Source organism: Gastrolobium bilobum, unplaced genomic scaffold (genome assembly GCF_033153095.1).
Source record: "Gastrolobium bilobum isolate Gb01-03AN ecotype WA unplaced genomic scaffold, APGP_CSIRO_Gbil_v1 utg56655, whole genome shotgun sequence".
In the NCBI taxonomy this organism is placed as follows: domain Eukaryota; kingdom Viridiplantae; phylum Streptophyta; class Magnoliopsida; order Fabales; family Fabaceae; genus Gastrolobium; species Gastrolobium bilobum.
This window is the reverse complement of record NW_026896372.1, coordinates 47,548-59,921: the sequence shown is the minus strand read 5'-3', so window position 1 is coordinate 59,921 and position 12,374 is coordinate 47,548. Positions and strand designations below refer to the sequence as shown.

The window sequence follows — 12,374 nt, the reverse complement described above, 5'->3', positions numbered from 1 at the left end:
AGGACTTGTAAAACGAGTTTCAAGTTAAAATAATGAGAACGGGTGCCAGAAACTGATATTGGCTATGAAAAACGCGTACCGGAAAGGTTCTCTGAAAAATATAATAAAAATATTTTAATTCTTGTAAAATTGAGTAGGTTAAGAATCCTGAGTTTGGGATTATAATGCTAAGAGTAGCAATTAAAGATAATACTGTGTGATTTCATTTAAGTGGGCTACATATATGGCTTTTAGGCACAAAACCCTAGGTGCCACTATTTTCCTGCATGAAGGGAGGCTGATCAGCTTCTTCTCAACACTGCCTTTTCCTTCTTGCTCCATTTCTTGAGCCAAGTTGTCATCTTTTGCATTGATCCTTCACTACTTCTACTTGTAAACACTTGGTTGGGATGAGGGTGAGCTTTGTGAGTGAAAAGGCCAGCCATTTTCTGAGTTTGGGGACTGTCTTGGAGTACCTTGAGGATGACCTCTTGGTTGAGTGTTGAAGGGCTTTGTTCCTTGCTTGTGGGGCTTCAAGGAGCAACCTTTGTAAAGAGAGAACCTTGGTGATGTGTCATTTTCGTTTCTCTTCATAGTCAGAACTGTGAGTACTTGGTGGGAAGCTCCAAGAGTGTGTATTTGCTGAGTTTAAGCTTGGGTAAGCTTCATCACCTTTGATCATGAGTCTAAATGGTTAAAAATGGAACCTTGATGCATGTAACAAGCTTAGATGATAACCTAACGTTGGGTAATGCTTAACACACTTAGAAATGCATGTTTAAGCTTCTGTAATCGGTAAAAGTTGGACCTTTGGTTTGGATTTTCGCGAAATGCAGAATCTGGGTTTTGTCGCGAAATATCCAGATATTATGTTGTGAATATTCGGATATTGATATCCGGATGTAGGGATGTAAATATCCGGATATGGATATCCGGATATTGAAAGAGAGATATTCGGATATTGATATCCGGATATGCCCCTGACGAATATCCGGATATCCTGAGTTTTCGAAGAACAGTAGTTGCACTGTTCATACAGAATGATGTTTGGGGTTTGTGGACCCTAGATTGGCTAGAACCTCTGTAATAATTAACTAAGTCATAATCTAAGTGATTAAGGGCTTGTGGCTTTGTGAGAAGCCTTAAGACATGAAAAGTAAAGGAAAAATGTTGTCCTTGTGTCTTGTGCTTGTCGTATATGATTATTGATATATCTATCGGTCTAAAACAGATTGTGATTGTGCTGAGTTTGGACCTTGAGCTGGGTTGGATTCTTGGTTTGGATAGCTAGCTTAAAAGGTAAGCTTTCGTGTCCTCGGATTAGTCTGTTGTTTGTTCCACCGACCTCCATGGGAGGGTGGTTTATATGCATGGTATGCTTTTATGAAAGATGAAATATGCATTGATATATGCCTGAGATGTATTAAGTTAATTGTTGACTACTTGCACAATCAGACAGCGACTCTGGTGTGTAAGACATGTAGTGTATGAAAGTGATGTTGTCACTTACACGATCAGACAGCGACTCTGGTGTGTAAGGCATAAGACTGCGACTCTTATGTTTAGATGGGTCGCAGACGTGCATAATCCTTATCCTGTTCCCTGGCCAGTCGAACCGCATTTACATACATCACATGATTAATAAGTATGGTATTTAGCTCGTTGAGCAAGAGATTATACTGTCATGATATATATGCCTTAACATGAACATGCATTGAAATTAGTGGTTTTGAACTTATATTATACTCGTAAGTGAGCTTGGGGCGGAAGAGTCCTTGAGGACCCCTTGTCTTACTGAGATTTCTTGTTTAGAGATCTCACCCCATGTTTGGGGGCGCTTATTTCAAGTTCAGGTAATTTGGGGGCTGATGCCTCTGGCGGCAGGAGGCCTGAGCTTAGTTAATGATATTACTGTTTATATGCTGGCATGACAGGACTTGGATGTTGTTTATGTTTTCTGTCTTTATATTATATTGTTGCTATGTTGAGACTTGTTGGGCTTTGTTGCCTTATTTGGGTGAGCATGGGAGTTGTCCATGCCACTATATTGTTAGTACTTTTATCTTGAGTTGTATAAACTGCTAGTTGGTCCGGTCTACATGTTGTAGTTCCGTGACTAGAGACATATATCTGTTATTTTAATTAATGAGGTAGTTCAGTTAGCAGTCTTTTGCAATTTACATACAGGCAATGTTTTGGAAATGAATTAAGTAATTCAACTTGGTAAGAATAATGATGTCATAAATGAAAAGAAAAAGATATTCCGCAATTTTAATTAAGCGCAGCTTAATACGATGATATGATAACATTACCGGATATATACGGGGTGTTACATTTTATGGTATCAGAGCAATGGTTCAAGGGAAAAACCTGTATGTATTGCAATAACCAGGATGCTTGGTTGTGTCTGTCTTGTGTGTTTGCTCCGTTGAGTGTTATTAGGATGATGCATTTGTGATCACACTGCATGGGCCTGATCAACTCATGATTTGTGTAACTTGTGCAGAGTCATGGTAATACCCAGGAGAACCTGCGAGACTGTTGAGGGTCAACCCGACCCAATCCTGACTGCATTGGCTGAGATGCAGGAGGCCACTAGATTGGCCAACGTGGCAATGATGGATGCTGCTAGAGAAGCGAACCAGAAGGTCACGGAGGATGCTCTTGAGGCGAACCGGCTGGCGAACATGACCATGATGAGGGTCATGTTGGAGGAGATGAGGGCGGGTCCTGCTGTTGGTCAGTTCCCTCCGCCACCACCTCCACTGCCACCACTGCCCCCTCCACCTAGTCTTCAGGGCGAAAGCCAGAGCCATGTTGAGGGCACTGGTCTACTCACTAGGGTGATGGAACCCTATGTGGAGCCTGCTGAAGACCGTTATGTGATTGATCGCCGGCTTAATGCTTTTCGCAAGCATAAGCCACCTTCCTTTGATGAGTCTTATGATCTTATTGCTGCGGCGAGATGGCTTCAAGCGCTGGACAAGATTTTCCGTGTGATGCAGTGTACTGATCCACAAAAGCTGATGTTCGCCACGTATATGCTGGAGGGCGATGCCCATGAGTGGTGGATGAACACCTCTCATGCTTTTGAGATACAGGATCATGTTATGACATGTTCATTCTTCGAGGATTGCTTTCTGGGTCGATACTTCCCTTATGATACGCAGGAGAGGAAGTAGGGGGAATTCGATAGGTTGGTGCAGGGCTCGTTGTCTGTTGACGAGTACCTGGCCAAGTTCAATGAGCTGGTTAAGTTTGCTCACTTTCGGATGGAGAGACCTACTCTGATCTTCTTGGCTGCCAAGTTCCGCAGGGGACTTAATGAGGATGTTGCTGGTTACCTCGCTGGTTCTGCTTCGAGACTTCGGGACACTGGTGCAGCAGTGCTGGGACATCGAGGACTTCTGCAACTCCAGTAAGGCCAAGAGGGCCAAGATTGCTGAGACGAAGGGAACGAGCAGTTCCACTTCCTGGAAAGACAGAAAATTTGTTGGAAAGGGCAAAGGAAAACAGTTTGCGGCTAGGCAGGCGCCTGGTCAGTTTAATAGGACCTCTACACAGCAGGGAGGTTTTGCTAGACCTTCCTCCACTCCTTTATAAACGGGATGCGGAAAGGAGCATATGGGACGTTGTGCTACTGGGGAGCTGATATGCTTCAAGTGTGGAAAGAGTGGCCATATGGCCAAGGATTGTTATACTTCATTGGCTGGGACTGCAGCAGTTCAGGCGGCTCCTCTTCGGATGATTCCTGCTCCACCTGCTGAGGCCCCTACAGTGCCACCGACCTCTGGACGGGTTTACATCCTGGATAGGCAGCAGTCGGAAAGAGTTCCGAACCTTGTCAGAGGTAATGTTTCCATTGGTGGAATTGTTGTTGTTGTTTTGTTTGATTTCGGGGATACGCATTCCTTTATTGCAACCCCGATTGCTATGGGGCTTGAGTTGCACATATTTGTGCTTTCTCCACCGTTGTGGTTGACTACCGCCACCGGAGGAAAGTGTGATACTACCACTGTACATCGAGATGTCGTGTTTTAGTGGGATGACCGTGAGTTCTCGGTAGATCGAATGGGATTACCCATGGCTAAATTTGGAAATCATCCTTGGCGTGGATGGATTGTCCAATAGTTGTGTGATGATTGATTGATTGATTGTTGTGCCTAGCGGGTGGCGATGTCTCAGTGTGGTTCCACAACCAGTTCCTTGCCTTTTATTGCTACGGGCTAGGAGAGCCTTGTGAGCATGGACATTGGTTATGTCATGTTGGGAGGTTTGGTGAGTGGGACACAGGAGGATCTCACTGGCATTCCTGTGGTGAAGGAATTCCTCGAGGTGCTTCCTGAGGATATTCTTGAGTTTCTGCCACAGAGGGAGATAGAGTTCTCCATTGATTTGTTGCCTGGTGTGAGGCTTATTATTAGCTCCCTACCGGATGTCGCCACCAGAGTCGGCTGATTTGAAGTAGCGTTTTGGGAGTCTTTCGGTGAAAGACTTCATTCGACCGAGCGTGTCTCCATGGGAGCACTGGTCATTTTTTTGTTTTCAGGCAAGATGCCTTACGCCATTACTTTAGCGTGATGGTGTTCTGTTTGAGGATGTGAAATTCTTTTCAGTGAAACTGAGTGTGTAACACTTGGAATTTGTGGCAGCGGCCACGCGCGATGTTGTATATGCGAGACAATGCATGTACAAATCATCTCTGAGTTGAGTGGTCTCCATGACTCTAGGATCTTATGTTGATTATTGATATGCTTCATAAGTAGTTCGCATATTAACATCATAGTTAGTGTCAAGCATGAAATGAGTACGATAGATTGTTGTAATGTATCAATGTCATTTAACCTTTAATTGAGTTTCGATTTTGCAGAGGCCATGGAGATTGAGGTATACTGTTGCATTTAGTATTCGAATTATTATGTTACTAAAATTGAAAATTTTGCAGGTGTACGTGAACTAAGGTACGTTATTATGTGAATGAATATGCTAAATGACATGTGTTGGTTGAAATGAGTATGATTTTGATTTCGTAAAATAAACATGAATATAAAGTTATTTTGAAAATAATGATTTATCAAATTGTGGGACTAGTCGATGTTAAAGTCATGGAATAGGACCAAACTCACTCGTGTTTTGGAAATGAGGTAGTTCAGTTAGTGTCTTTTGCAATTTACATACAGGCAATGTTTTGGAAATGAATTAAGTAATTCAACTTGGTAAGAATAATGACGTCATAAATGAAAAGAAAAAGATATTCTGCAATTTTAATTAAGCGCAGCTTAATATGATAATATGATAACCTTACCGGATATATACAGGGTGTTACAGGTTCTTTGCACCAAATATCACTCCTTGGACCTCAAAATGCTAGAACAAAAGCTCCCCCAACCCAACTCTCAAACTCAGCACCTCAACACACCAACCAGAGGCCACAACTCAGTAACGAAGCAACACACACCCTCACAAGACCAACTCACCCAAGGCAATGGTGTTTTGGTAGAGGAACAATGAGTAAAAATGGCACCTTTGGCTCATAAGAGGGAGGGAAGGTGAGGGTGGCAAGATGAGGCTCTCAGCTGCTGAAGCACAAGGAGAAAGGCACGTAGGAGGAACAAAAATGACCTAGGATCATATGCCAAGGCCTTATATAGGCCACTTAAGTATTAAACGCACTGTATTAGCACTAATAGCTACGCTTAGTATTTTAGTCCCAAACTTAGAAATCAGAACCTAGCCATTTTTCTAAGATTTGTCATATTTTTATTTTATTTTTCGCGTTACTTTTTCAGTACGCGTTTTTACGAAGCCAGTATTAGTTCTGACACCAATTCTCATTATTTTGACCTGAAACTTGTTATACTAGTCCTATATATTATTCTAGTGACATATACATTCTTTTCATAATTTTCCGTGATACTTCTTCAGTACGCATTTATACCGAGGAGCAGAACCGGTATCTGCACTTTTTGTCAGAAAAGCGACTTTCAACATTATTAATCACTTACCATAATTATTCAAGTCTTCTCATAATTATTAGGCCAATTATGAAATTATTTCCTAAATTACATTTAATTAATTTAAATTCCTAATTTAACAGTGCGGGTTATTACAAGTTACATTCATTAAATTGACAGAAATCAATGACTGAGATGGGGAGTAGGACTTCTTAGTCTTACTGGAGTCAAAATATCCTTTCTCTTATATCAATGGCTGGGATGGACAATCAGACTTCTTAGTTTTAACTAGAGTCAGAACATCTCTCTTCAAATTAATTAATTATTAATTCCAAATAAATTACAGGCATTAGATAGACAGAAATCAACAAGTGCAATAATGAATAAGACTTCTCAGAGCCTGTTTGGCACTTTTTCTTTTTAAGCTAAAAGCTACTTTTAAGTTAAAGTAAAAAAAACATTAACTTTAAAAATAAAGTTAAAAGTTGTTTGATGATTATATAAAATTTTCATCTCAAAAGTTATTTAAAAGCTTTTCATTTCAAAAAAAAGTTGTTCATTTCAAAACAAATTGATACAACTTAAAAAAGATCCTGTTATGAACTTTTGGCTTTTGGCTTTTTTCTTCATTACAAAAAAAAACTATTTTTATTGTAAGAGTTTTTGTAAAAATTTGTTTGGCCCATATTCTGCTTATAAAAAGTAGAAAAGTTGTAAAGACCTCCTAAACAGAAGCAGAAGGTAGGTCAAACATATTTTTATAAAAGTTCTTATAATAAAAAGAGCTTTTTTATAATGAAGAAAAAAGTCAAAAACTTTTAGGATGAGCTTTTTTTTAACTTGTATCAGCTTATTTTTAATTTGAGCTTTTAAGTAATTTTTAAGCTAAAATTTTTATATATTCATCAAAATAATTTTTAGCTTTATTTTTAAAGTTTTTTTTCTTTAACTTAAAAGTAGTTTTTCTTAGTCTTATTGGAGTTAAAAGACTCATCCTCTAATAATACTATTAAGAAGAAGAAGAACGAAAGAAAACTCTCTAACTAACACCAAATGACTTGCCAAGGATATCAAGTTCATAGGAGCCTTGGAAATAGACAAATTGTCCAATTCGCTAACCAATGGCACCAAGCGCATTTAACAGCCAAATCATTATGAATTGTGGTGTGCTAGGAAAGGCATAAGTATATCAATGCTCCAGCTTCCGTTGTGTAACTTTTTTCTTAAAATACTGTTTACCGAAACTTTACTGTCCCGAGAAATTTTGTCATTCAAGTCATCAAATTCTCAAGTGCTTGATCTTGGACCCATGCAGTTCCCTTTTCAATTCACTTAATCTTGGACCCATGCAAAATAATCGAATCAACCTTTATCAGATGCAACCGAATCCTAATTTTTTAACTAATTCTGAAAATTGAATTGATTTTATAGACTATTTTAAAAAATAAATTGAAATAAAAGAATCTGTTCAAAAATCAACTCAGAATGCATTTGCCAACACAAACTGGTTTTGAAATTCTTCGGAACTGAATATAAATTATAAATTGGTTTTGAAATATAAATTGATCCTGAATTGGTTCCAAACCATGCATACCCACCTTTTACTTTTAAATTTTATTTGCTGCTTAGAAGGAAATGTTTCTGTAAAGAACCTTGGGATACACCACTCTAATAGCTAGCTCAAAGGGTGGGAATATCCAAGGTCTTATAAACTCCACATTAGTTGCACATACAACCAATGTGGTACTATATATCTCAACACGTCCCCTCACGCAAGAGCCCTTTGGGCTAGAAGCGTGGAATTGCACAGACCCAATTTTTGGTTACCTTTTTTTGTGTTTTTTATTTTTAATTCCATCTGAAAGTGGGAGGCCATGTAAAGAACCTTGGGATACACAACCAATGTGGGACTATATATCTCAACACAACCAATGTGCTTTTTATTTTTATTTAGAGCTAGTTTTTGGGTGGTGACCTCAAGGTTCTTTACATGGTATCAGAGCGTTCAAAATCTCACCGCCGCCCTCCACTTTCTCTTGTGGCGTTTCTTAGTACATGTAGGCTGGGCCTGTTGCATTGTCCACTCTTCAAGCCCAATGGGCTCTCGTGTGAGGGGGCGTGTTGAGATATATAGTCTCACATTGGTTGTACGTGCAACTAATGTGATGTTTATAAGGTCTTGAGCACTCTCACCCTTTGAGCTAACTTTTGAAGTGGTGTATTCCAAGATTCTTTACAGTTTCAATGCCCAATAGAATCATACTAAAGTCCTGCCTTTAGAAGTCTGAATGCAGAGCACATATCTGAAAGAAAATATTTAGTACTTTCACTCAAAGCTAACAAGCAAGTAGCAAAAAGTTAATAAATAATACTCAGCCAACTTATATAAATCCTTGATCATATGATTCATATCAGCTGAAAAACATCAATTACAAATTAATTTAATTCATCATCCATATTAAAATACCAATCATCACTTATTATATATCAAACACCTATAATTAAGGATATGATCATCAATAACCACCATATATAATGAGAGAAGAGACAGGCTGGTTTTCCAGCTCTCTCAAATCAAAAACTTGTAAAAGAGACTCTGGAATTTTTCCATTTCCTTAGGAGGAAGAGCCACTATAATATTTACCCCATCTTCACCACCATCTCCACCAAAAGAAGGAAACAACAATATAATATCCTTCCTGTGATACACCACTGGACAACAATACTTTGGTTTTCCCCATGGAAATTCCACATCTTCAAACCCTAATCTCCACCATGAAGACACCAAAACCTCCCCATTTGGAAAACCAGTATATAACTCTCCCCAGTCTATAGCAGACCTTGCATACTCATCACTCATTCTGTTTGCACCCTCTGCCACTATCTTCACCAAGCTTGAGAATGAACCTTTTTCTAGTTCCTCACACTTTGCATTAGCATAAGCTGTCAACACAGCATTCCCAGCGTATGATTTTGGCAATGGAGGATTCAACCTTGAACGTATATCCACAGCATATAGTACAGTTGATGATCTATTAGGATCATGTGGTCCTGATAAAGCCTTGCATCTCCATAAATGAGCGGTGATAACGTTGAAACCAGTGACACGTGTGGCACTGTTGTTACCCTTAGCTTTTTCCTTTAGGCTAATGATGTTTTCAGAGGTTAACCGAAAAACCTTGAAGTCAAGTTCTTCTGATGAGGCCTCAAAGACCCCGGAGTCAAGGCCTGTGGGTAGGTTACCGAGCTTGATCAACTCAGGGTGGGGGAAGCTGACACGTGGAGGGGATCGTGCGGCTAGAAGATGCCTGTCATGGCAGGGTATCACAGCCAAGGGCTTGTTAGCAGCCAATGCAGCAAGGTTGTCCAAGAATGTTCTGAAGCTAAGACCGTCAAAGGTGGTATGACTGGTTGTGATCCCAATTGCAAAGCCACCACACTTGAAGGATGTCAACTGTTAAGTATATGCAACAAATTAATTTATTAATCAATCAATTAATTGTTGTTCTAAAGTATAATATTTATTGTTTAAGTACGTGAACTGTTTTTTCTAATGCCTCACTTTTAGGGGATTTCTAGAGAAAACTTGGACATATGATATTTAATTAGTCCTTTTGAAGTTTTCTATGTGAACTGTGATTGATTAATAAAATACTATGAGAATGACAGACGGTCCTACTCAATTAATAAAATGTTTGATCACATTTAAGGGTATATATACATGGTTATACAAATATTATGTTACAGGAATCGTCGGTAATTTTCTTACAGAGACAAAAGTGAAAAAAGAGAAAGTGATAGAAGAAAAGAGAAAAGAAAATTGTGAACCCCACATTTTCATTGTTTGTGCAGGAAAGTAATTACTTTTTTTCTGTACCATGATATTTGTATTACCCATATATATATATTTATATATAAACGAAAGGGTGAACGATCAATTTATATAATATACAAATTCTTCCAATACATTGGCCACATGATTTTTTTTCCTAAATTTTCTATATTTTTGAAAATTTTAAATTTATAATTTCATTTATTTTAATTTTATTAACTTTTGATTTTTATCATTTATATCTTTCTTAAAATTTCATATTTTAAATAAATACAAAACAAGTGTGCAAAAAATTTTAAAAAATTAAAAAATACATATTTTATTACATATATTCATCTTAAACAGAGAATAATAAAAATATAATATTAAGTACTATTTTCAATTATTTATAAATTTTATTATATTTTAATTTTATTCTTTCATTTTTTAATGAAAATAATATTTATTTTGTTTATGTGTAATTGATAATATATTTAAATTTTATTTATACTAACAAATCTTTATAAATATCAGATAACAAATTAAATAGAAATCTGGTATAGTACATGATAAGTTGCATTTAATATTTAAACTTTTAATAGATCTTGAATTATTTTATTTGATGAAAAAGATAAAATTTTCAATAAAACAATTAAAACATAATGAGTTTGAGTACTAAAAATTAATTAAACTTTATGGAAACCTAGCCATAAAAATTTAAAACCAATTATTTTTATGAATTGTTTATAATTATAAACAAGTCAAAAGAATTGTGAAATAAAATCATATTAATTAACTTTGTTTAAATTTATATATATATATATATATATATATATATATATATATATGGGGGAAAAGGAAATTAAATAATAAAATTATGTATATACGAGATAATATGTGCATAGTAAGTGTCTATTAAGCTAGAAGCTACTTATAAGCTAAAGCTAAAAAAAAGAGCTTAAAAAAAGAAGCTAGAAGCTGTTTGGAAATTATATAAAAGTTTTAGCTTAAAAATGACTTAAAATCACATATTTCAAGAAAATTATCTCTCTCTATCTTTATCACTCTTCATTTAAAAAAAAAAAGCACACAATTCAAGAAAAACAGATAAGAGATTAAAAAAAGCTCCTCCTAGGAGCTTTTAGTTTTCAGCTTTTTTCTTCATTATAAAAAAAGAGCTTTTCGTTATAAGAGTTTTTCCCAAAACCTGTTTGGCCTAGGTTATACTTATAAGGAGCTTCTAGCTTTAAAAAAAGAGGATCCAAACAGGCACTTAGAAAGGAAGCTAGTAGATAGATAAGTTATTAAATGAGGGGAGAAAGCTGATACATTATTGGAAAATAAATAAAGGAAGTTAGTAGATAGATATGTTATTAATGTGGACATAAGTAATATGTGACACTGCCACATTTCTTATGCCCTATCTGCGGATAGATGGCTGTAAAGTCATCATGCGTCCAAAATTGCATTTAATTCAAACTACTCTCATAATGTAGCCACCCCAAAAGAAAACTGTAGCTGATGCTACACACAACCGCATGCACTAGACCCCAACTTTACATAAGCAGATATACAATGAATTAAAGATACGACTTATGGAAGCTAAAAATTTGCAACAATATTAGAAATATTTTATATACCTGAGCAACACAGAGCGGCTCATCACCTGGTTTAAGGAAATCCTTACTCTTATGAACAAATTGTTCAAAAGCTGGATTAGGATAAGTCAAGTCCCCAATCTGATCCAATTTGTACTCACTAGAAGCCACCACAAACCCTGCACCTTCTGCGTTGCAATCTATCTCTAACCTGTTTGTTTCTGAGTTCAGCTTCAATCTTCCAGCTAAGAAGTCATAAACAACTAGAGCATCTCCTAGGGCGTTCTTGAACTTCTCGGTCACTATTTGGGGTGGAAAATCTTTGTTTGCTGCAAAGAAGTGAACCGTTTCCACGTCGAAATTGAGGACCTTGTCTATGTTTGATAAGAACAATGACTTCTTCTCAGTTTCTTTGGATGGAAAAACCATTGTAGTTTTGTGGATGGTCACTTTTAGGTCTTGAAGAAGAGGTGGAGCTTCTTCATAAAAGTTTGCCATCCCTTTTGACTACAAATTGGAGTGAAGTGAAGTGTGTAAAGTAATAGAGTGTGTATGTGTGTGTGTGCGCGTGCGTGATGTGAGTTTTGTTCTGCTATGGCCTTGACCTTATATATATATATATAGTGGGTGTGATGTTTAGACAGGCATGCACCATGTTTCATATACCATAACGTATTCTATTTGTTGATTTCAAAAAGCCTTGGAACCAGTAATGGTTGAGATTGTGACACGAATTTATATGAGGAAGGATAGAAAACCGAAGGATTTGTGGATGAAATTAAAAGGTCATGCCAAGGCCATCTATTGCATAAAAATCAAGTAAAGCAAGCCCATATTTTGTGACAGACACGTGTAGGTATATATTTGACAATTGCGTGTCCAGCATTTTTCATAAGCCAGCAAAGCAGTATAGTAGGCTAGTTGCTTTGTTATTTAAAGAGGTAGCAAAAACTAGAAAAGGTGGTTGATAATTAGGTACACCGAAAGATTAAGGGACGCAACATGTATCATTTGTAGCTTTCCATGGTCACT

The 12,374-nt window shown here is 37.1% G+C and overlaps 1 protein-coding gene across 1 annotated transcript; it reads right to left on the bottom strand.

The window, feature by feature from the left end:
* Positions 1 to 8,329: 8,329 nt before the first annotated feature.
* LOC133299407 (acyltransferase GLAUCE) lies at positions 8,330 to 12,168 on the bottom strand. The gene is made up of 2 exons (XM_061498859.1): positions 11,385 to 12,168; positions 8,330 to 9,387 (listed from the first exon to the last, which is right to left on the bottom strand). Exons 1-2 carry the CDS (start codon positions 11,838 to 11,840, stop codon positions 8,503 to 8,505), a joined length of 1,341 nt encoding a protein of 446 aa, XP_061354843.1. The 5' UTR covers positions 11,841 to 12,168; the 3' UTR covers positions 8,330 to 8,502.
* Positions 12,169 to 12,374: the final 206 nt, after the last annotated feature.